This window comes from Pipistrellus hanaki (genome assembly GCF_964339955.1).
Source record: "Pipistrellus hanaki genome assembly, chromosome: 4".
Classification (NCBI taxonomy): domain Eukaryota; kingdom Metazoa; phylum Chordata; class Mammalia; order Chiroptera; family Vespertilionidae; genus Pipistrellus; species Pipistrellus hanaki.
The window spans coordinates 49,030,405-49,055,629 of NC_140506.1; the positions used below are offsets into that span (position 1 = coordinate 49,030,405).

Consider the following 25,225-nt stretch of genomic DNA (forward strand, 5'->3'; position numbering starts at 1 on the left):
GTTTGTTTTTATTTTTTGAGAAGAAGAGAAATGGGGCCCAGAAAGTTTTAGGATAAGATAAGTGTTAATAAAAATAGAATGGGAATATCTTAACATGTAATACATTTAAAAGAGGAAGCAGAAGAGTAATAGTGCAAAACCCATTTCTTACCAGACATAGGCTTTCATCTGCAATATTTTACTAACACATCTCGTTTGGTGGTAAAGGAATTGCCGGAGTGCTGTCTTCCTTTCCTGGTGTATAATCTGATCTTTCGCCTGAATGACTCCCCGTGATACCCATCCTGGTATCTGTTTGTCTAGAAACCCCTGGGGCCCGATGACGCCATCGATGCCTTGTCCTCGGACTTCACCTGCAGTTCTCGCACCGCTGGTGGGAAGAAAGCAGAGAAAGAGGTAGTGTATTGAATGCTAGAGGGGAATTTGTTAGAAGCCCTCCCGAACTTTAGAACAACTACTTTCTAGTTTTGGTTATTACATTTCCCTCCTCTGCACATTTAATCTTTTGTATTTTGTTTTTCAGAAATCTACGGGAGAAGTTTTAAAAGCTCAGTCAGCCGGAGTAATCAGAAGTGCTGCTCCACCCCAGGAGAAAAAAAGAAAGGTGGAGAAGGTATAAACAATTACTTTTTGGAAAATAACCATGTTTCGAGGGGCAGCAGCTGCCTTCCTGAGGCTGATGTAGCTGATGTCAGACAGCCCCAAAAGTGCATTTCGCATCCTGGGGCAGACTGGGAGGGCGAGGCAGGGCATCTTTCTCCTGGAAGGTTGGTGGAGCAGGGAGATCAATCAGGATGATACTCATCACCTCCAGGCAGGTCTTCCTTGTTTCTGCAGAAGTTTGTGGGAGGTTTCAGCACAATCTTCTTGGTTGTGAATTAAGACCATCTTACTATTCCAATGCACAGAGGGCAGGGTGCCAGAGAAATGACACTCTTGGAACATAAAATAATCAATGTGGCTTTCTCTAGGAATTGGAGCCCTGGGAAGCCACTAGAGGGGTCTTGTAGCCGCTTCTGTCCACCTCTTGTAACCACAGTCAACGCTGGCTAAATCTCACAAGCCCTGAGACGTGGTCCTCAGCTCTGGGCTGCAGGAGAAAGCATGGCCCATGTGCAGACAGGCCAGATAATGCGAGGAGCAGTTGCTGTGTAGCGCTCTGCCTCTCCCCTCCTGAGGGGACGGTTTATTTTTATCTGGCCGGCGGAGGAGCAGTCAGAGCACCACACCCCGAGAGTGGGTGTTCCCACAGGGAGCAGCCTTTGTGCCTCAGAGGAGAAGGCAGCGGGGGCCACCCCAGGTGCCCCTGCTTTCTGGGCTTAGCTGCTGTGCTCAGGGACAGGGTCGCCTGGAGTCATTTTTAGAAAAAGAAAAGCAGCATAGTGAAAGTTCGCTTCTTGCAGCTTTTATTTTGGCATGGGTGCTTTATAATGGTATAGTTATGATTAGAGGGATACTTCTAGCTTGCTAAGTAAGAGGTGCAGTGTGCCCCTGGGAAGAATCTTGGCCCCCATTGTCACTCCCTGGTAAGTTCTTTATCCTTTCTTTCTTTTGCTAGGTTTCAGGTAAACTTGCCTTCCTAATGTCCTTCCCCAACCCACGATTCATCTCTTAGATTTAAAATGTGTATCTCACAAAGAAGTGGATGGGTTGTTCAGGCTGAGGAGATCCTCTCTTTTTTATTTTTACTTTTTTAAATTTTAATTCCTTTATTGATTAATGTGTTACATATGTGTCCTTATTCCCTCATTACCCCCCTATCCCCCCACTCATGCCCTCACCCCCTGTTGTCGTGTCCATTGGTTATGCTTATATGCATGCATACAAGTCCTTTGGTAGATCTCTCCCTCTTACCCCCACCCTCACCTTCCTTCCCTCTGAGGTTTAGTGGTCTGATCAATGTTTCTCTGTCTCTGGATCTCTTTTTTTAATGGGCAGACTCTTTCCTTTGTCACAGGACGTGATGAGTGACCAGGCACTGGACGCGCTTTCGGATTCGCTGGGCCGCCGGAAGTCAGAACCCGAGCTTGACCTCAGCTCCATTAAGGAAGTTGATGAGGTACTGACCTTCGAGTTCATGTACAGAGCATGTTAGTCTGCAGGTTACAAAACTGAATGTGCTATGTGTGTCTCGAATGATTTTGTTTCATTGGAGAGCTAAAATGGACTATTCTTCATCCTGCCTTCCTTTCAGGATCTCTGGTTAATTTAGAGACTTCTGGCAGGGGAGTGAGCAGCCAAGAAGTATATTTGAGTGTTTGTCTTGAAAACCGTCTAGAATTTTAATATTTAAAATGAACACTAATCTCCTCTGCCAATGCCTGAATGATACCTGACTAAACAAGATAAAATGGAAGCAGTGGGCTGTTGAGAAATAAGTTTGTCTACTCTTATGGAAGTTGGAAATTTGTATTTTCAGAAGGGTGTGGGGTGGCTCTTTATAAGGAGAGAAGCAGGTGACTGTAGGTGGGTAGGGAGTTTATACACACACACACACACATACACACACACACCCCGTGGGGAAAGATGTTGAAATTTGTCTCAAATTAGAATAAAATCCAGCAACAGTGACTCTGTAACTGAAGCTGCCGTGTGCTTTGAGCGTGATGCTGGGCAGTTTTTATCCCTCCTCACTTAACAAGATCTTAACAAAGCCAAAGCAAGCTTGAACTGAGTGGAGTTTTAATATTAAATTACAATTCTTAAAGAATTTCCAACTGTGTCCTGTGGAGGAAAAGAGGACAGAAGAAAATTGCCCTGGGACATTCCCAGCAAGGCAGTGTGTGTCTGGGGAGTGGGGTGAGGGGCATGGACGTGCAGTCTGGGCCCTTAGGAGCAGCACCCTGTCAGCTGGGGGCAGAGGGGGGCGGAGCTGGCAGGTGCTGCTGTCACAATGCCACTGCCTCTGCTGTCACTTCCTGTTCTGACTCACTGGGGAAGGTGAGCCTCAGACTCCCAGCCACTCTCCCTGAGTCTGGGACCCCCCCGGTCCAGAATGGGCCAGTTTCTATCTTCGACTTTCCTCGAGGGCTCCCCAGATGCAGTGTGGCACAGCACGCTTGGTGAAGGCGAACACAAGGGAGCCGGGGAGACGGCCCTCGTCTTCCAGGACGAAGTAATGTATGGGGAAGAAAGGGAGCCATTACAACACCACATTGTAATGCGGGACACACGTTACTGTGTAAAGAGTGGTCCAGGCAGAATCCAGGAGGCAGGCGTGTCAGCCCACGTTGAACTGGGGTTCCACCACCAGAGGGCTCCATGGCCATGAGCCTCGGGCTTCTTACAGAAAATTAGAGTGATTTAATGTGACAGTCATTAGGGGAGGGGAGGTATCAACATAAATCCCAGGACTAAAAAGAGTCTTAGAGGGACTAAAAATTAGGTAAATAGATGGATGTAACAATAAGTGAAATAGCATAACGGAGTAAGCTGACGATTTACTATCTGATGGTGAATTCGTTACTTCCTGGGTTTGATAAGTCTGGTAAAGATCATGTCTTCCAGGAGTTCACCACCACACTGCACATTCCACCAGGGAGCTCTCTGAGCAAAAATTACATAGTGCTTTAGAGAAGGGGCCCAGGCCTCCTGGTCATTTTTATAAGGTATCGTAGCACAAAGTAATATTTACAATGATACCTCATTAGTCACCTCCCCTTTTCTGTGTGTAGTGACTCTGTAACTGAAGCTGCCGTGTGCTTTGAGCGTGATGCTGGGCAGTTTTTATCCCTCCTCACTTAACAAGATCTTAACAAAGCCAAAGCAAGCTTGAACTGAGTGGAGTTTTAATATTAAATTACAATTCTTAAAGAATTTCCAACTGTGTCCTGTGGAGGAAAAGAGGACAGAAGAAAATTGCCCTGGGACATTCCCAGCAAGGCAGTGTGTGTCTGGGGAGTGGGATGGGGGGCATGGACGTGCAGTTTCAATTGAGTAGATATATACTTCCCACGCCTACAGTGCAGGCATTTAAAGAATATGAAGACCAAAGGAGTAGAAGGGACCTAGCTGGGCAGGTACCTCTCCTTGTGAGCAGGTCTGAGTGGAAGGTAGGGGGTGGAGGTCGGGGAAGGGGGGGCAGTCCTGCCAAACAGGTGACCGTGCCTTTCATGAAGACTGGTTTGTAGGCAGAGACCCCACAAATCTCTGAATTGAGGAGAACCACTAATCATAGCGCTTCTTCCATATCTGCAGTAGAGTATAACTGGAAATGTTAAAAAAAAAAAAATTTTTTTTTTTTAAATCTTTCATCCCTTATTGAGAGCTGTTATGCTATAAAACATATAAAACTATAGAGCATCTATAGAACAATAAAAGTGTATTCCAAAGCCTAGAAGAGTGCCTGGTTCATTAAAGTGCTCAGTAAATCTTTTTAAATGAATCCGCTAACTAATCATTCAATGGAGAGGTACAATCTTAGGCCGAGATATAAGTGGGAACAGTGGTTTGAGCTGGAATTTGCTGAGTGACACCTGCCCGCCTTTGTGCCCAGGAGCTCGTTGGTTTGAATCTTTGCCTCGCTGTAGGCACACATTGTGACATATCACGGAACTTCACCTTACTCGCCAGTTGCTTAAGATGCAGATGTTATATCCTGGAAGCCAGCGATCTAGTAGAGAACTACTGTACACTTTTATGTCGGATGGAGTTGGTAGCTTATGGTTCACTAATCCAGTGAAGTCCTGGTGATATGGAAGGGAGTCCTTGTAAAAGAGGCAAAGCTAGTTGTCCATGGATCAGCCCAGATTTGTGATGGGCTGTTTCTCCCGTTTCCGACTGTGGCTAGCACTCAGGATGCTTGGGTTTCTCCCCTGCACAGAACCGCCTCATTGACTAAGAAAGATGAAGGCTGTTGAAATAATTGCAACTAACTTCTGCACTGTGCCTGACTGTATCAAAGGATATTTTGTTCGCCTTTCTCCGGCCATCCTTACAAGTCAGTAGCTAGGCAAGGATTATTAGTAGGCCCATTTTATAGCTGAAGAAACTGAGCCAAAGAAAGACTAAGTGGCTCCCCAAGGTCATGCAGTGCCTGAGAGCAGGGCTGGGTCACCTCCCGGGATTCCTGGCTGTTTTTCTCATTCACCCCACTTGCTGCCTTCCTCAAAGCCACTCACCCTGGTCTTTGCCTTGTAGTTTGCAAAGCCCTTACAGACACTTTTGTCTGAATTGGTCTTCTCTACAACACCTTTATGAAGTACATCAAGTGATGCTATCTTGTTTTACATATGTTATCCAAATGTTTAGTTATTCTGCTGTCTCCATTTTCATCAGGCAAAATCCAAAGAAGAGAAGCGAGAAAAGTGTGGTGAAGATGAAGAAACCGTCCCAGAGGAGTACAGATTGAAACCAGTCACGGTACGTTGTTAGCCACATGCACACAGCAGCGCACGCCTCTGCTTTCCGTGGTGTTTTGGGTGAATGTCCCAGGGTGCAGAAGGACTCGTCTGTCCTGGTTTCTGTACTAACTCTGAAAGCCCTGGACCCTTTCATGTCTGCTTTCTAGAGTTGGACCCCATAAGGAATGGTTTCCTAAGTAGTGACCACGTGGTAATTAAAATTCCCACAAATTCAAGCTTTTCTACTATTTACAATACTTGACATAGATCCTTTACCTTAAAGCAGAAGGGGCAATTTGGGAATACTTTTTTCCTCTAGCTGCTATCTGGATAAAAGCACCATTGATCTCAGTGGTGGATAGAAACGTAGGCTATTTCTAATTGTTCTCGGTTAAGGTTTTATTTTGAGGTCAGAATGGTGAACGAATGCCTGTAATTATAGCTGTAATATATCTTTGAAGTAATCAAGTAAACATGTTAGAAAATAGTTGTGATTTTTATCTATTTTCATAGATGAAAAGTTTTTCACTTTTAGAAATACTCTAAATTGTGAAACCTCATATCCAAAAAATTGAAAACAGTATTTTAGGAATAATATCTACCTCTTCTTCCTGGGTTGGAAAATTGACACTTAAAAAAAAAAAGGAATGTTTTATTAATGTAGTTGCACCTTTCTTGTCAAAGATATTTAAATTCAATTTTCCTATTGAATAGGCAAAATTTTTAAGAAAAGTAAATGTGCATTAGATTTGATATTTGGTTGGTCCCTTGATTTTTACATCTCAACTCTTAACACTGATACTTTATAAAAGATAAATCTGAAATAGAAATTCACTCAAATATGAGGAGAAAAAAAGCTCTCTTCTCATATTCCTGCAATTTTCCAAGACAAACATAATGGAATATGAAAGCAAATTTTTCTATTTAGTTTTCAATAAATTTTTAATTTCATTTGCAGGATAAAGATGGAAAACCACTATTGCCAGAACCTGAAGAAAAATCCAAGGTTGGGAAATAAGTTTTTTCTGGATACTTACAGCACAATAGAACTGTAAAGTATAAACTGAGATAATTGTGACAGAAGGATGAGGAGAGGGAAACTGCTGATAGCAACACTTGGCTCCGATCTGTGACTCCTTTTCACATATTTATATTGTTTTCCTCATGGGTTAGCACTAGACTATTATCAATTGCGAGGTGACATCTACTGCACCTTAGGAGCCAACGTCAAGAGGGCCTTAAATTAGATTGTTAGCACTTTGCTTGAGCTTGATTCTAATCACAGCAGCAAGCACTCTAATGGTTTTGCACTGTCGTTACTGAAGTTGGTTTGGTATCAACCAGCAGCATTTATTAATCACTTACTATGTGCCTGGTTTTGTAGGCTATCTTTTTGAGTCCTCACTAAATGAGAAAGGTGCTATTATTATTCCCATTTTACAGGTGAGGAAACAGATTATGTAAATAGCCTATAGTCATACAGTTAGAAAATAGCAAGGCCAGGAATCCAAATTTAGGCTGCCCAACTCGGGGCCTAGATTTTGAATTCTGTCATAGGTCACTCTTATTAGGAAAAGTCACCAATGCCCTAAACAGATAATCCACCTCACCTGCAGGAACTAAGGATAACAGAACTTCCTGCCAAAACCCCACGTAGTCATAGGAGAGGCGTACATAATCTATTCTTCCTCTGACTTACTCAGAAAGGAAGTCAGTGGGAAGGAGAAAAAACAGTTGCAAAAGAAAAACAACACACATCTTCATTGGGAAGAACAAACAATTTTATTTGAGCAAAATTACTCTGTAATTGAAGTATCAAGAAAACTTTAAACCATTAACATTTTTTTTGGCACTGAGGTGTCTAATATTCCTTATTTGTTGCATAACATCTTACACTGATAAATGAAATATCTATAAATTAGCTTTGATGTTTCTCTCTCTCCTACTCCCTTCCTCTCTCTCAAAAAAAATTTTTTTTAAATAAATTAGCTTTTGTTTTTAGATCTCATATGTCCTAATTTTTGTTAACCAGAAAAAAAATTCTTCATGAAAACTTTTTTTTAACTACTAAGTGGAAAATACTGACTTCATAATATACAATGTCTCTTTTTTACAGCCCCGCAGTGAATCAGAACTCATTGACGAGCTTTCAGAAGATTTTGACCAGGCTAAATGTAAAGAAAAACAATCTAAGCCAACTGAAAAAACACAAGTATGTCTCTAAAACTAAGTCTCTAGCTTTGTTTTTTTTTTAATGATTTTCTAAAAATCTTAAAAGTATGATGCCAAAGTGTTTTAACATGAAGTGGTTAATAAGAAAGCCCATTATGCTGTCTTTTTTGTACATGCAGCTTTGTTTTGCCTTTTTCTAAAGGTGCTTTCTTTCCCCAAGCTGACCTTGACTTTCTCGCAATTTGAGACCTGTAATTATTCCTTCAGGAAACTGTTCACGCCCATGCTTTCCTTTCTATTCCTGCCTCTGACCTACCTTGCTAAAGTTGTCACACCACTCTCCTCAAAATGGCAATGGCCTCTGCCTTCAGTCTCCTTCCAGTCCATCCTGTATGTCCACCAGAATTCTTGAGCATGCTTGTAGCCACGACATACCCTGCTCCAGCCCTCAGGAGCTACCCATTTCCTACAGAAGAATTTCTGCTAATGTGTTCTGGCCCCAGCTGCCTTTTCTCCCCAGGTGCCTCCCCACATCACTAAACCATGGCACTGAATGTGTATCTCCATGGCTTTGCTCACGTGGTTCCTTCCATCTCAAAAAACTCCCCTCTTAATTCTACATCAACCCCTAGAATTTCTGATTTAGTGTGTTGGCGTGGGGGCCCGAGAGTTTACATCCCTTGAAGGCTGTGCTAAAATATGGCCTCTGTCTCCTACTTTTCCCTCCCCAAACCTGACCACACTTCCAACTCTAAGCAGGATAGAACATGCCAGAGAGTCTGTAGTTCTTTCTTTATATATGTCCCTGATAAGGCATTTGTTGCAAACAAGTTATTAGCTCTTGGTACTTCTTTATATTTATACAAAGTTTCAAGTAGTCGTTTGTTAAACACCGTGCACATAGGATAGATTTTCATAAATGCCCGGATTATAAATAGTTTATTTGAATTTTTACCTTGTGATAAAATAAAGCTCTCAAACTTGAGCATACATCAGGATCGCCTGAGGGTTTGCAAAAACAGATTGCTGTGCCCTACTCCTAGAATTTCTGATTTAGTGTGTTGGCGTAGGGGCCCGAGAATTTACATTTCTAATAAGTTTTCTGGAAATGCTGAGGCTGCTGGTCCATGGACCACACCTGAGAACTCCTGGGATAGTATTACTACTTGTATTTGTATATAGCTATTTACAATGTGCAGGGAGCTCTTAGATACATAAAAGTGATGTATTTATGTAAAGTCTTACATTGTATTATATGATTGATATATGATCAGAAATAAGTAATTCATAAAAATAAGAAATAACAGTTGCTAAAATTTATTGCATTTACTGTTTCCAGGTAGTAGGCAAAACACTTCACGTTTTATCTCCTTAAAGCCCCTTGCTAACACTTGATTTGTAGTACTACTATCGTTTTCACTTTTCAGATGTGGAAACTGAGTCTTCCAGAGGTTAGGTAACCTACCGAAGGAGAGAGGTAAAACTAAGTTGAAATAGCGGTAGCCGAAGAGCTTTAACGTGCCTGGACTTATTTACTGTTCAACAACCCTAGGTGTCCAGGAGAATCACGCTCACAGTGTAGTCTATGGCAGAGTGTATTGTTGATCCATCATTGTTCAGTGTTACTAGCCCGATAGCTCTCAGAATTTGTCATCGTGCCTGCTTCTTCCCACAGGGAACGCAGGCCGCTGCCCCGGCTCCGGTGGGAGAGGATGTGCCTCGGGCCTCCCTGTGCAGTGTGCAGTCAGCACCACCCCAGCCCGCGGCCCTGGTGAGTGGTCCTCTGGGCCCTGAGAAATGTCTCGGGGAAGTAATATTCCTCCCACACACTGTCTGCTCTGCGCACCAACACATTCCTCCCACACACTGTCTGCTCTGTGCACCAACAGATTCCTCCCACACACTGTCTGCTCTGTGCACCAACACATTCCTCCCACACACTGTCTGCTCTGTGCACCAACACATTCCTCCCACACACTGTCTGCTCTGTGCACCAACACATTCCTCCCACACACTGTCTGCTCTGTGCACCAACACATTCCTCCCACACACTGTCTGCTCTGCGCACCAACACATTCCTCCCACACACTGTCTGCTCTGTGCACCAACAGATTCCTCCCACACACTGTCTGCTCTGTGCACCAACATATTCCTCCCACACACTGTCTGCTCTGTGCACCAACAGATTCCTCCCACACACTGTCTGCTCTGTGCACCAACAGATTCCTCCCACACACTGTCTGCTCTGTGCACCAACACATTCCTCCCACACACTGTCTGCTCTGTGCACCAACATATTCCTCCCACACACTGTCTGCTCTGTGCACCAACAGATTCCTCCCACACACTGTCTGCTCTGTGCACCAACAGATTCCTCCCACACACTGTCTGCTCTGCGCACCAACAGATTCCTCCCACACACTGTCTGCTCTGTGCACCAACAGATTCCTCCCACACACTGTCTGCTGTGTGCACCAACACATTCCTCCCACACACTGTCTGCTCTGTGCACCAACAGATTCCTCCCACACACTGTCTGCTCTGTGCACCAACATATTCCTCCCACACACTGTCTGCTCTGTGCACCAACACATTCCTCCCACACACTGTCTGCTCTGTGCACCAACACATTCCTCCCACACACTGTCTGCTCTGTGCACCAACAGATTCCTCCCACACACTGTCTGCTCTGTGCACCAACATATTCCTCCCACACACTGTCTGCTCTGTGCACCAACACATTCCTCCCACACACTGTCTGCTCTGTGCACCAACACATTCCTCCCACACACTGTCTGCTCTGGGCACCAACACATTCCTCCCACACACTGTCTGCTGTGTGCACCAACATATTCCTCCCACACACTGTGCTCTGTGCACCAACATATTCCTCCCACACACTGTCTGCTCTGTGCACCAACAGATTCCTCCCACACACTGTCTGCTCTGTGCACCAACACATTCCTCCCACACACTGTCTGCTCTGTGCACCAACAGATTCCTCCCACACACTGTGCTCTGCGCACCAACAGATTCCTCCCACACACTGTCTGCTCTGTGCACCAACAGATTCCTCCCACACACTGTCTGCTGTGTGCACCAACATATTCCTCCCACACACTGTCTGCTCTGTGCACCAACACATTCCTCCCACACACTGTCTGCTCTGTGCACCAACACATTCCTCCCACACACTGTCTGCTCTGTGCACCAACACATTCCTCCCACACACTGTCTGCTCTGTGCACCAACATATTCCTCCCACACACTGTCTGCTCTGTGCACCAACAGATTCCTCCCACACACTGTCTGCTCTGTGCACCAACAGATTCCTCCCACACACTGCCTGCTCTGTGCACCAACAGATTCCTCCCACACACTGTCTGCTCTGTGCACCAACATATTCCTCCCACACACTGTCTGCTCTGTGCACCAACATATTCCTCCCACACACTGTGCTCTGTGCACCAACATATTATTTTACTCTGACACAACAAGAAAGTCTTCTCTAGCTGTAGTCACTACTATTCTGGACTTCAGCAGGTGCTAGAAAGTCAGGCTATATTTACATTTTAAATTAGATTCCTAAACGCTGTGTTTTTTCTTGCACCTTCTGAAATTCTTCCTAGTTCCTCCGTGATTGTGAATAATCATGCTTTTTCACTTTCCTGCGTTTTTTTCAAGCCTATTTGGAGTTCCACAAATAGCCCAATCTCCCTTTTCTGATTCTGGATGTGTGTGTGTGTGTGTGTGTGTGTGTGTGTGTGTGTGTGTGAGATAATCTGCACCAGTATCATCAGGACCCCCACTCCCACCTGAAGGGGGAGAGATTGACTCAGCTCCTTCATCTCTTGCCTCTCTCTCTCTCACTTTCCATCTTTTGGATGAATTCTGATACTTACCTAGTTGAATCTTTGTTTCCTTTTGAATTCACTAGCTCATAGAGCCTGGCTTAGAGACTAACACCAGTGGACTATGTTTCAGTACTACGGACTTGGTGGCTCTGTACTCTGAACAGCTCACCTGTTCTAGATGCTTTATAATATCTTCTTAAACTTCCACAGGGACAGGATACAGACTGATCATCTCTCATAGATGAGGGAAATGAACCTAAAACTTGACCTTGAACAAGCAACTTAACCTTTCAGAGCCGTAGCTGAAATGAAACTATGGCTCCAGCCCTAAGCTACCTTCTAGTCTAGTGTGGAGATGGGTCAGATCTCAGGCTGACGGCAGGACCTGGTCAATCGTGTGGAAAAGGGCAGAGGGAGTGTGGGTGCCTCAGCCTCCAGGGAGAAGGAGGACAGGCTTGCCAGTGATGGCAGTGTCACACTGAGATGGTGGGAGCAGCGCTGTACGTGGGGAGACCAGTGAGCCGAGGACAGGCTGAGCACCGGGGTGTGCGGCACTTGGTGTACTTGGGATGTGTGCATGTAGGTGTTCGAGGTGCAGGGCAAGTGTCCTGGGTGTCCTGAAGTGGCTCTTCCCACCAGGGGAGTCCTGGGTGCCAACTGCATATCCCCTCAAAGCCCAGCGTCTACCTCCTGCCATAAGCAAGATTTGAGCGCCCCCCTCACCTTTTTTTTTTTTTTTGAGGTTTCAGGGTACTCTCTAGAATAGGGGTGTCGAACTCAATCAGAGAAGGGGCCAAAATCTAAAATCCAGCCTAAATCGCGGGCCGAATGGTTTACTGAACAGTCATAAACTGACAATGTCATAAACTGACAGCGGAGTGCAGTGATGACAGCGCGGTGCGGGCCACATTGCAAGGCCTGGCGGGCTGGATTTGGCCCGCGGGCCTTGTGTTTGACACATGTGCTCTAGAAGTTCAACATTGTGGGAGCCAGGCATAGGTCATGGTAGCAAAGACCAAGAGAGAGGAGAGAACCTGTGAACAGACTGGAGAAGGAATAGAGACAGAGGCAGTGATGGAAATCAGGACGATAACAGCCAACATTCCAGGGCAGAACCCTTGTGACCTAAGCATGTGTCGCCTACTCCTCATGCCAAGTCTGATTGCCAGGCCCTCAAAGGGCTCAGTTACTTCCTTCCCAACGTCACCCTGACTGTAGAGCCAAGCTTTGGGCGTACAGTGAACAGAAAATAAACAGAGCTCTTGTTTTTCCATTCTCTGACCCCCTTTCCCGGCCTCTGCCCCAGCAGATCTGGTTACCACGGTTGCCAGGATTACTGTCACCGAGGTTTGTGGGCATTTCTGGGATTGTGACACCCTTGGGAGCCAGAGAGAATAGCTACAGTGTGTGCTAAAGGTCAGAGGACTCGGGAGAGGCTTGAGGATTAGTGAGCAAAAGGTAACAAAGACCAGAGGCCGGAAGTGAACATGTGCCCCGTGTGGTTCTTGTTTGTATAAAAAGAACATTTATTGAGGAAACCCAGAGACCCGAGTTCTAGTTCTGAATCTGACAACATGAAATGCCATAGAAATAGAAGTTTTATTCCTTAGTCCTATTTCCAGATTCCTTAGTTCTTAAGACTGCTGCTGCTTCTCAAAGCTTTTCTGTTGCACTTTTCCCCCCATGAAATGTATTGGGTGACGGTTAATAAAATTATATAGATTTCAAGTTTTATAATCCTACGACTTACCATTTGTATGTGTAACCCAAAGTCAAATTTTCTTTTGTCACTATATATTTGACCCCTTTACCCTACCTTACCCACACTCCTGCTTCCCTCTGGTAACCACCTTACTGTTGTCTGTGTCTGAATTTTTGTTTGTTTTTCTTGTCTGTTCATTTGTTGCTTTCAGTTTTATATCCCACACATGAATGAAATCATATGGTTCTTGACTTTCTGTCTGATTTGTTTCTCTTAGCATAATATCCACCCATTTTGTCACAAGAGGCAGTATTTCCTTTTCTTAAGTATTTCCTTTTCTTAAGGCTGGAAATCACTTATTTCTTAAGTCAAAGGACAGAGGCTCAAGAAACTGGTTTCAAAAGATTCTATAGCAGAGAGGAGAAAGTAGGCATGGAGTGTGAGCAGGTGTCTGGGATCAGATAGCAACTCGAGTTGCTTGGATAAGATTTGGGATGGCTGCAACTCTTGCAATTTAGATATCCCAAACAATTAGATACAGCAGAGGTTGTTGTTGCTCTTGGAATAAAATCTATGCAGCGTCCAACCACTAGATGGTGATGCATCACTTTCCTCTTAGGCTCCCGTTCCTGGGTGGTGGTACTTCCTTAGGCAGTGCCCTTTAGCAGAGAACCAACTTGCTTCACTTGGAATGACGGCCGAGCTATACAAGAGAAAGAGACTTTTACTCTGACATCCCAATATATGCTCAATATGAGGTCATAGGCTTTTCTGGTAAGAATATAATTCAGGGAAGAAAAAAAAAAAAGCCTATAATTCAGGGGCTTTCATATTTTTGATCAAGACCAATAGTCTGAAATGTATTGATATCACAACCGAGGACCTACACAATAGAAACAGCAGTTTGATAAGTAGTACTTATCCTTGTTCTTCAAGATGTCTTCTGTTCTACTCTTTCAATAAAAAATAAAAACAACAACAACAAAAAAAACATCCTGGTCATGAACTCTGAATTGATTTTACGAGCCATTAACATGTGGCTCCTGGCCTGTGGTTTGGAAGAAGCCAGATATAGTTCTTTCTTTTATCCCAAACCTAGTTTCTTCTTTGTTTTCCCTTTATTCCATTTATGCTCTATGTCCATCCACTTTCTCCCTGTGTCACGTGAGGAGCACATTTCATTGGAACAGCCAGACCACAATGTCATTGTGCCCTCGGGTCAGTCAGCCACAGGCGTTCACCCGGATCAGCGTGAACCCCTTTGGCCAGGGGAGGCCGGCGGGCCCACGCAGGCTTCTGTGCCTCAACAGGAGCCCGCCTCTCGGGACGGCCAGGCTGGCTCACAGAACATCGAGAAGAATGTCCTCTCCTGGGCTTCTCTGGAAATCTTTCCTTTGCGGCCTCAAAAACAGTCACAGGAAGTCACTCCTTTCTTCTTTCCTGGCTATCACTTGTCTGTGGTACACCTATCCCACTGCCTGCCTTATGTCCAACCAAAACCGCTGGGTTAGAGCTTATGGTCCTCAGTGCCAGTACACCAGTTGCTCACACTTTATGCTTCATATATGAAACTTTCTCTGATTTCTAACGTTTTAGATTCTAATTCAGTTGAAATTCAAATTATTAAAAGATAACATGCGCTGCTTATGTAGGTCTGAAAGAAAGATATGCCCTTTGAATTATTTGATGTAGTCTCTTTAAAAGGAGGCATTAACCATCTATTTCGTACATCCACTTTTCAAAGGGCATGGTGCCAGACGATGCTGTGGAAGCCTTGGCTGGCAGCCTGGGGAAGCGGGAGGCAGACCCAGAAGATGGAAAGCCAGTGGAGGATAAAGTCAAGGTAATGGCAGCTCAGATACTCCTAGAAAGTAGCTACCATTGATCACCCTCAGTCCCCAAGTAAGTTCGTCATTTTTTAGACGGTTTCCCACAACACGTAACCAGCTGGCTTTCTCTGTTGCCGCACATACCCTGCTTTGTAAGCTCAGCCTGCGTGAGCATCAGGTGTAAGCACAGCGGTGGGTGGACAGCATGCTCGTGTCGGAGCCCGGGGTCCCACCCAGCCACCTGCACTCCTGTTGCCCAGGGCTCGGGAGAGAAGTGGTGGCTGCCTGCTTCCTCGGGACTTCTTGTAGCCCAGCGGGCCCCGGGGTGGGTCTGTGCCTGCCAAACTGGTGCACTGTGAAAGTCTAAGGTGCCATCGGAACTCTGCACGTAGGGTCATCTGTGAGTTGTAGCCTAGCGATGGCTATATTGACCTCACCTGGAGTCATGCAGGCATCCGCTCTGTGGAGGAAAGATGTACTGACAATGGAAATGGTATGATTTCTATTCAGGAGAAAGCCAAAGAAGAGGATCGTGAGAAGCTTGGTGAAAAAGAAGAAACGATTCCTCCTGACTATAGACTAGAAGAGGCCAAGGTAAATAGGCTGGGGTATTTTTTCTTCTTTATTTTAATTCATCCTGAATTCCACATTTGTAAAAAAGGGACATGGAAGCAGACCTGGAATGTTAAGATCTTGTTTCTTAATACTTCTAACACCAAATAGTATTGATAGTGCACCAGACGTGAAGCTAAATATTCCCAACGGGCATGTTTAGTCCTCCTTGAAGTGAAAGTAATCTAAGGTCTAAGCTACCTAATTTTTTTTCATCTAATCCAAGGTTTGTTACAATACCAAAAATAAGAAAACTTAGAAACCTTTATATAGATTAAAAAAAGGGGGGGGGGGGGAGGCAGTTATTTCCTATGAGGGAAAATTTGCAACTTTCAGGAAAAAATAAGAGCACTGTTTATTTTGAATGTACAGATTGTTCAGAACAAGTGACAGGGAGACCCCAGTATTAACCTTGTAGTTGTAGTTCGGCCACTTGAACAGGAGCAGATGCATGGGCAGTAGAACAAAAGCCAGTCATCTCCATTATGAGCCATTACTAATGAGGATATCCAACTAAACATGAACAGCTCAGCAAAGCCATCCTCGTCCATGTGCATCAGTCACTTGTCTGGCAAAGACAGGAGCTCTATTGAGCTCTCCCAGGTTAAGAGTTCATTATTCTGCTTGCTTATGCATTTCTTTTTGTTTCTTTTTTTATTCTCACCCAACGGTATTTTTCCATTGATTTTTAGAGAGAGTGGAAGAGAGAAGAAAAGAGAGAAATATCAAAGTGAGAGAAACACATTGATTGGTTGCCTCCTACAAAGCCCCAACCTGAGCCTGGGCCAGGGAGGAGCCTGCAACTGGAATTAAACCCGGGACCCTTCAGTTCACAGGCCAGTGCTCTATCCACTGAAGAAAACTGGCTAGGGCTGCTTCTGCATTTCACAGTTCAGTTGAAACCTTGGCACTTCTATTAGTAGTACACGCTTGTGTGTTTGCTGTTGCAAGGCTTTTAGAGAATCTCTTAAGGGTCATGTGTTCTGTCCCTACTCACCTGCTTCCCAAATTGTAGAGGCAGGTAACTCTCTTCCTCATGGAATGTTGGTTGCTTTTTCTTCACTCCCTTTGCTGAATTTTAGTAGCAGTTGATTGGCTTTCCCTGACCACTTTGTTTGGTGGAAGTTTTGTGTTGCCTCTATGGTTACCCAGCTTTTTCTAAGCAACTTCTGCAAAGCCCTACGACCCCTAAGCTCCCCGTGTCTTGCAGGTGCCCTGTCACAGGGCCATGCACCGCTACACAAACTGTCCACGTGTTTTGTTTTGGTTTTTTTGGTGCTTGTTTGTGGGCTTCTGAGGTCACAGGCTGCCCCATCTGCATTGTAGCCCCGTGCCCAGGGAGTGCCCGGTATATGTGAGCCGTTCGTGGCCATGAACTAATTATGGCATATTCTCTGGTGAGAGACTCTGTTTCCCGAAATGATGATCTAATAATGCACAGCAACATCAGGCATAATCTGACAATGTCTACAAGGGTTCATACTTAAGATGAATATGAAATGACTCAGTACCATGTTTTTCTCCCCTGGATAGGACAAAGACGGAAAACCACTTCTGCCAAAAGAGTCCAAGGAATCGCTTCCAGTAAGCAAGCCCGTTTTCTCTGAGCATGTCTTTCTCATGTGGCCCTGACTGCAATTCAGGAAGGGCATAGCTTTCTTTTCAATGATTGACCAGCTTATGAATAGTAACATCGTTTTTGAAGAGGAGACAAATGAGGTATCTGATACATTTCCTGGTTCTTGCAGCCCTTGAGTGAAGACTTCCTTCTTGATGCCTTGTCAAAGGACTTTGGTGGACTCTCAGACACTTCACCACTTGTAAGTCTAAAACTCATGGTTTTATTTCCTCACGTGCCAAGTGGCAGAAATAAATGGAAACCTGTGACTTAGAATCTGACTTGGGAGCTGAGGAAACAGTCACAGAATTAATGGTCCTTAACCCCCAGTAGCCACAAAAATGTGTTGCATCCTGAAATAGTAAATACTGTTCCAGCGTAGTTAATATTTTCAACAGCGTCACTAAGTAAACCAGTGCGCATGTACTCTATCAAGTATACCTTTGAAAAGAGAATTTTAAATTGAGTTTATCTAAAATTGCTTCTTAGACAACTTTACCAGCTGCTATTCTACAATTTGGTCATTTTCCAAATTACCTCTAAGGAAACTTAGCTTCCTGTGGAATAGATAGGCCTTTAAAGGGAATCCTGTTACTAGAAAGTTTGGAAAATGTTGGGTAACCGTAAGCAGGTTTCTCCACTGCAGGATTTTCAGGACTTTTTTGAATGTGAACATATTGTAAGTCTTTTGGAGTTCCCAAACGCATGTAACTGCAGAACCTTTCCTGTGGAGTCTGGGTTATTTAATCCTATGTGGACAATGGCATAGAAAATATGTATCAGTTGAGAAACAGAATAGGTGATAAGCAGAAAAAAATTAGGATTCCTTGGAATTGTCAGAAGTTTTTGCTCTCACCTTTGTATATAACATTATGTATGCTATGTATATTAGTAACAGATTAGAAAATATAATTATCCAACAAGGTATAGACACATATAAAGAAAATTGTAATAGAAGACATAAATTTTAAAAAAAGAATATGAAGAAATTAAAACCCATACATCTAAGGCAGTTTGATAAATGTCTTAAAAGGGTGACAACAATTATTTCCAGTCACTTTTAAGTTAATATTTTATTAAGATAGTAATAAGTTACTTTAATATAACTCAAAGTTATTCTGAAATATATTTGAAAGTGAATGCATAAAAATGTGAAAAAAAATATACTGAAAAGTACTTTTCACTCTTTTTAGGGAAGATTAACCTAACTAAATGCTAGGCTTTATAAATGGTTAAAAAAAATACAGTTCTGATTCAGAAAGCAAAGTCACAGGGCAATGGAAAAAGAAATCAAATCGAGAAATGAACATAAATGACAGGTTTAGTATATTTTAAAAATGAGAGAAGAGGTCATTTCATAAAGATTCTGGAATAATAATAAAACTGAAACTTCATACAATGTAACAGGTAACAGTATCATACCTAATATATTCTCAGAATTTGAAATATGTGATAAACACCTCATTTGGGTGAGCCAGGCTTGCTTATTCATTGCTTTTAACAGTATAAGTTCCTAGTAACTTCTAAGAGGGCAATTTGGCAGAATTTAGTTAACACCAAAAAAAAAAAAAAAAAAAAAAAAGTCACTGCTAGAACTTTGATTCAGGGCAACTAATTACACAGAAGAAAGCTGAAAAACTGCAAAAATATAACAAGAAATGTGTAAACCAACCATGAAGCTCTAAGTCATTAGATTACCGAACACTACCTAGAATCATAAATAGGACTAGAAGGTGTGCAAAATAATACCATGGAGTAAGAAATAGAATAAAAATTGCTCTTAAGCTTCTATGTTACTAGGCTTTCCATTTGGATCAAGAGAATTAACCGTAAAGCTATATTAAGAGTTGTATTTAAGTGATGGCATTGTGGGCATACTTTTATATGTAACATACTAACGATCGAAGTCTTCCTTTTTTAACAGAATCCATTTGACAATACTAAACTCACAGCTGCCGTCTCCGAACTGGTTTCCCAAACCCCAGCTGCAACCACGCACTCTGCAGGCCCACCCTCGAGCACTCTGGTAAGCAACATATTTTATAAATACTTCTTCCACAGCAGCAACAGCAAGAGGAAAGAGAGTAGAACTCCTGCTTAGAGTAAGTGGAAATAGACAAAAATTGTTAGAAAGGTTGGGCACCTTCAGAAGACTGGCGACTTAAGGAGATGACAGAATATTGAAAATGATCAAAGGAAACAATATGTGTGAAAATATTTTATACATAGTTGAGGAGTTTAAATTGTTGCTTTATTAGAAAATGCAGTGTGTACATATTTGATTTTTAAACATTTTTTCAGCTTTCCTGATCGATTTTTCTCATTTTTTTCTTAACACATAATGTAAATACTACCTGTTATTTAACTTCAAGTTTACTTTATGGAATTTTTCAGTATTTGAGCTTCTCCCCCCCAAAAAACTAACAAATAGTATCATGGACTTGCATTGTTTTCCTCCCATTCACACTAGTTAAAAATGTGTCATTGTCATGCTAGCAATAGAAAAACCTCAGCATCAATACTGTTTTAATTACTTACATGTTCTGAGGGATCAAAGTTCTCCCAGACTTCCTTGATTAATTTTCTGTGCAGTACCAAATGTGAAATTACATCAAAAGATGGAGATTGCCCTAAACCAGACCCCCATCTCCTCTAGTTGAGAAGTGCCGGGCTGGCTAGATGGAGATGAAGTGGCTTTAGTGAAGTCAGCTCTGCTTCCTCTCCTTTTGATGTAGCATCAAAGCTCACTTAGTGCTGTAGTCAGAGGCTCTGAATGAATTTTCAGCCTGTTGGGTCAGCCTCGGGAGCATCTGAAAATATCCAGAGGCACAAATGACAAAGGCCAGACCCTGCGGCGGGCAGCTCCAGCACCAGCAGCTATAACCCTGGGCTCTCATGGAGCACATAAAGTAGTAAAATGCTGTGTGTGTGACACCCACGTGATGAAGTTCCTGTGCCACAGAAAGGAAGAATCATTGATAACCCAGGCTGCCTTGACACTTCAGTTCTTAATACTCAGGTGAGAGGCTCTGCCCTGAGGCTATTAGTAGACATCCACTACCAAAGGCCTTTTCCTTTTTGAGCCAAATGGTTTCTGATTTTATTTCCTTTCAATTAGCTTACTTTTCCAACTATAGTTTACATCTAATATTATTTTGTACTAGAGGCTCGACCAGTGGGGTCCCTTAGCCTGGCCTGCGGCAACTGGGCCGAAACTGGCTCTCCAACATCCCCTGAGGAGTCCTGGATTGTGTGAGGGTGCAGGCCAGGGGACCCACCAGTGCATGAATCTGTGCACCGAGCCTCTAGTATGCATGTAAGATCTTTAGTTAATCTCTTTTCCCCACCCCCTTTCCCTTCCCTCTGAGATTCATCAATCTGTTCCATGTTTCCATGCCTGTGGTTTCCACTCCTGTGTTGTGCATCTCCCCCCTGGTGGTCGTGCACGTCACAGCTACCAGTCAGCTGGTTGAACACTTGGCTGGTTGCTAGGGGACAGGCCAGGCTAAGGGACCCCACTGGTCGAGCCTCTAGTACAAGGTTGCTTAGGCCTTTATATACAATATATAGTTTCAGATGTACAGCATAGTGGTTAGGAAATCATATACTTTACAAAATGTTCCCCCCATATTTCCAATACTCACTTGGCACCATATATAGTTATTAAATATTAACTATATTCCCTATGCTGTACTTTATCCCATGACTATTTTGTCATTTCTTAATTTCCTCACCTTTTTCACCCAGTCCCCCAATGCTCCTCTGCCCTGGAAACCATCAGTCTACTTACTCTCTGCATCTAGAGTCTATTTCCGTTTTATTCTTTAGATTCTACATATAAGTAAAATCTTGTCTTTCTCTGACTCATTTCACTTAGAATAATACCCACTAGATCCATCCATGCTATCACAAATGGTAGGATTTTGCTCTTTTGATGGACACTTGGGCTGCTTCCAAATCTTGGCTATTGTATATAATGCTGACAGTGAACATAAGGGTGCATATATCCTTTCAAATTAGTGTTTTGTGGAATTTTGGAGTCATAAGGCAGTTCCATTTAATTTTTTTATTTTTATTTTTATGAAACTTCATACTGTTTTCCATAGTGGTTGCACCTATCTGCATTCCCACCAGCAGTGCACAAGAGTATGCTTTTCTCCGCATCCTCACCAACACTTGTTGATTTATTGATAGCTCTTTTGACAGGAGTGAAGTGATATCACGTGGTTTAATTTGCATTTCTCTGGTGATTAATGACAGTGAGCATCCTTTCATATGTCTATGGGCCATCTGTGTGTCCTGTTTGGAGAAGTGTCTATTCGGGTCCTCTGCCCATTTTTAAATGGGATTATTTGTTGTATGAGTTCTTTATAAATTTTGGATATTAGCCTCTAATCATTGGTGAATACATTCTCCCATGTAGTAGATTGTCTTTTCGTTTTGTTGATCATTTCCTTTGCTGTGCAAAAACTTTTTAGTTTGATGTAGTCCCATTTGTTTATTTTTTCTTTTCCCTTGCCAAAGAAGATATGTCAGAAAAAATATTGCTAAGAGAAATGTCAGATTTTACTGCCTATGTTTTCTCTCAGGAGTTTTATGAAGGTGGTCTAGTTTCATTTTTTTGCATGCATTTGCCTTTCACAAGTATGTTTTAGAATACCTTTTTATTAAAATCAGTTTTTCCATCACAGGGTCTAGTTTTAGTTAATATTTTATTTGGAGCCATCACCAAAATTAGGTATAATCTTTATTTAAATGAATATACTCAGGAATCAAAGACTAGACTATAATAATTCATTATTGGGGACATTACATTAGATTGTCACCAGTAGTGTTACATACACGGAAAGCATTTCAAGACATATTTCCAAGCAAATCAGGCCAGGAAACCCCATCATTTTAGGAAAGACTTCTTCTTAGACGATGCAAGACTTTGGGGGTGGGGCAGGGGTAGAAGGCACCAAGAGGTCACTGAGAGCCAGAGAGCAGAGAGAAAGCACTGACCACGGGCTGGCAGTCCATTGCCTTCCACCTGCCCCGCCCATCTCCCTCGTGAAAATCCTCGTGGAAGTATTAGTGGCGATGTTGGGGCCACTCTCCTATGGGTGACCTGATTTGGCCAACCAGTGACTAATTCAGATTTTTTTTTTAGCAGAGGGACAAAGAACTCGACGATGCCCTGGATCAACTTTCGGACAGTCTAGGGCAAAGACAGCCTGATCCAGATGAGGGCAAGCCATTAAAGGATAAAGTCAAGGTAAAAGAACATTTCAGGCTTTTTTTCATGGCATAGAATACTCTACCCTCTACACTAGGGGTGTCGAACTCAATCAGAGAAGGGGCCAAAATCTAAAATCCAGCCTAAATCGTGGGCCGAATGGTTTACTGAACAGTCATAAACTGACAATGTCATAAACTGACAGCGGAGTGCAGTGATGACAGCGCGGTGCGGGCCACATTGCAAGGCCTGGCGGGCTGGATTTGGCCCGCGGGCCTTGTGTTTGACACATGTGCTCTACACACACACACACACAAATAACTTCCAGCTTTGTCTGGAGTTAGTGAATAGTTGGATAACTGTTTCATTTCCCCCCATCTCTGTGGTCTAGGTTGTATCTCTTCCTTGGTGAGGATGATGCTGTGTCACAGATTCAGGCAAATGTCCTGTTTGTGAAGCCAAACCTTGTTATGATGGAAAAGCACACTGACATCCATCAGTGTGCATTTCTTAGGTGGACACAGTCTGTACAAGTAGTGGCAGAGATTTCCCTAAAAGCCTTCTCTGCTGGCATAACTAACTGCCTGCAGATTCCAAAGGAAGAGGGCGTGGGACCAGGAGTTCAACACTGTGCAGAGGTGTGTCTACCAGGCATGATATGTTTTCCCTCCATATCTTACACAACATGTATTTATACATAACATACAGTATTCAACAATCCATTTAGTTTGGAGCCAGGAAGTATCTGACCATCCAAATTTGTGTCCCAAAAACAAAGACAATTCAAAGAATCATTACATCTTGATTCTGCCATTGTCACAGGAATACTGAAAATGTGAACTTAATCGATGCAGAAAAAATCCAAAGCACTCCCTGGGTGGGGGGGGGGGGGAGAGAGTTAGTGTCACTGGGTTGGGGGGGAGAAAGGCCAGCCACATCCCACTGCGATGCTAGGCTCCAGGTGCTGCTTGCTTAACAGCAGGTATTTTCTCACCTGCAACACAAGCAGTCAGCACATCCATTGAGGGTTGCTAAAAAATAAGAGGTTACCTATCTAAAGCCAAAGTACAGTGACTTGATTCTTTTGAAAAAAGGTATTTTATGCCCTTGAATTTTATCTCTTTACATGGCTTCTGGAATAGTTATTTAATAATTTATTTCAGTTTAAAATACAGGTGGAAAATTCAGAGATGTAAACCGACATAGAAGCACATGGGTTTACTTTTTTTTCATCAAATAATAGTATGTTCAAGCCATGCATCTTGTTCTCTTTGCTTAAGAAATTAAAAAGATCATACTTTTTGCCTCAGAAAATAACATACAATGAATGTTGCATTTCAGAATGTATTCTGTAAGCAAAGGAGGAAAGGAATATTAATCATATCAATTCGATGATTATAGGAAAGAGCGAAAGCTGAACATAGAGACAAGCTGGGAGAAAGAGATGATACTATCCCACCTGAATACAGACATCTCTTGGATAACGATGATAAGGTAAACAAAGGCAAATGTCTAGATTGGATCTATACAACAAAGCCTTTTAAATTCAACGCTTAGTTGATATGACTAGGAGGGTACACTTTAAAAGTAGCATAAAATGTAATATGACTTTTTAATTTGTCCATGATTAGCAGGCTTTCTAGGATTCTGTTTTTTAATATTTATTGACACCAATATTTTGATGTTCAGTTATATGGACACTTTGGTATAAAAGAGTTGAATAATGTGCAGTCACTCACTGATGCTCAACAGAGATTCCAAAGCATGTACACAGATGAATTCTTTACAAGAAAAGGTATCAAAAAGAATATTTGTAATCCTAACTGAAGCAGAGTCTGTCTGTCTAAGGAGCTAGAATTGGAATAATAGTGCAAACAAGGCACCCACAAACCTGGGCTCTCCTTTTCCTTCTCCTACACCCACAAAACCATATCCTCAATCACAAGTCCCATTTCTAGATCTAAAGAAACCTGGCCTTTGCCTCTCACAGGTCAGCCTGGCCTGTATCTCTCCCCATTCTGTTTGGCTCCTAGTTTCAAGTCAATTAGATGACACAAACCCTCTCCAGGCCTGTTCCTCAAATACAAACAGGAGAGTGCAACTGACATCCGTCTTTGTCCTGCACTTGGTTTAAAGGAGGCTACCTACCAGCTTGAGTGTCTCTCTTACAGTAATCAATTCTCCTTGCTTTCATCCTCATGATAGCAATTCCGCACCCAGCTAGAATCCACCCTGCTTTGGTATGCCCACCTTATCCTGCTTGAATCTTTGGGAAATGGATTAATGTCCTTGCCTTTGTAGATGGGAAAAATCCCTGTGCTCATAAACATCTCATGTCTCTGCAGACTGCTCCTCAAGTCCTTCTGACCTATATAATAAGCTGTAGTAACTAAGACATAAAATCACAAGTTGCTTTTGTAATATTTTAAGTAGAATTCTAATACAATGATGGCAGAAAGGTCCTAAATAATTCGTGTTTCTTTCACTTCCAGGACCAGACTCTCCCATTCTTCTCCCAGGATACTGAAATAGTTACAGGGTGGCAATTAAGCAAAGCTGGTGGAGAAGAGTGGGGACCCAGGCTAATCAGTTGTTTCAAATAGTACATACTCTGCAAGTCAAGTCATTGGATAATATTGATTATATAAATGCTGATTACACCTAAGTAAACCTTTATAAAAATTTATGCCTAACCAATAGTCTGCTTTGCTTTTAAGGACAAACCAGTGAAGCCACCCCCAAAGGAACCAAAGGTAAATACCATAGGTGCATATTTGTATAAAAAGATTTTTTTTTTAATTCTAGCTGCAATTTAGAAATATTTATTGAATGCCCACTCTGTCCTTGGTGTGATGCCACGACTACTTGAGTATTATTT

The 25,225-nt window shown here is 42.8% G+C and overlaps 1 protein-coding gene across 10 annotated transcripts in view; it reads left to right on the top strand.

Annotated features, from left to right (window-relative positions):
• The window catches only part of CAST (calpastatin), a 113,472-nt gene that overhangs the window by 76,403 nt on the left and 11,844 nt on the right, over positions 1-25,225 (top strand). For 9 of the 10 annotated variants that reach the window (XM_084881954.1, XM_084881958.1, XM_084881959.1 and 6 more), the window contains 15 exons: positions 304-396; positions 524-613; positions 1,958-2,059; positions 5,278-5,361; positions 6,301-6,348; positions 7,459-7,554; positions 9,190-9,285; positions 14,815-14,913; positions 15,410-15,493; positions 17,045-17,095; positions 17,260-17,331; positions 19,054-19,155; positions 22,282-22,386; positions 23,749-23,841; positions 25,065-25,100. In XM_084881954.1, the coding sequence (XP_084738080.1) occupies positions 304-396; positions 524-613; positions 1,958-2,059; positions 5,278-5,361; positions 6,301-6,348; positions 7,459-7,554; positions 9,190-9,285; positions 14,815-14,913; positions 15,410-15,493; positions 17,045-17,095; positions 17,260-17,331; positions 19,054-19,155; positions 22,282-22,386; positions 23,749-23,841; positions 25,065-25,100 (1,251 nt within the window). The remainder of the gene's footprint in view (positions 1-303; positions 397-523; positions 614-1,957; positions 2,060-5,277; positions 5,362-6,300; positions 6,349-7,458; positions 7,555-9,189; positions 9,286-14,814; positions 14,914-15,409; positions 15,494-17,044; positions 17,096-17,259; positions 17,332-19,053; positions 19,156-22,281; positions 22,387-23,748; positions 23,842-25,064; positions 25,101-25,225) is intronic. The other variant, XM_084881956.1, reaches the window with a different exon arrangement.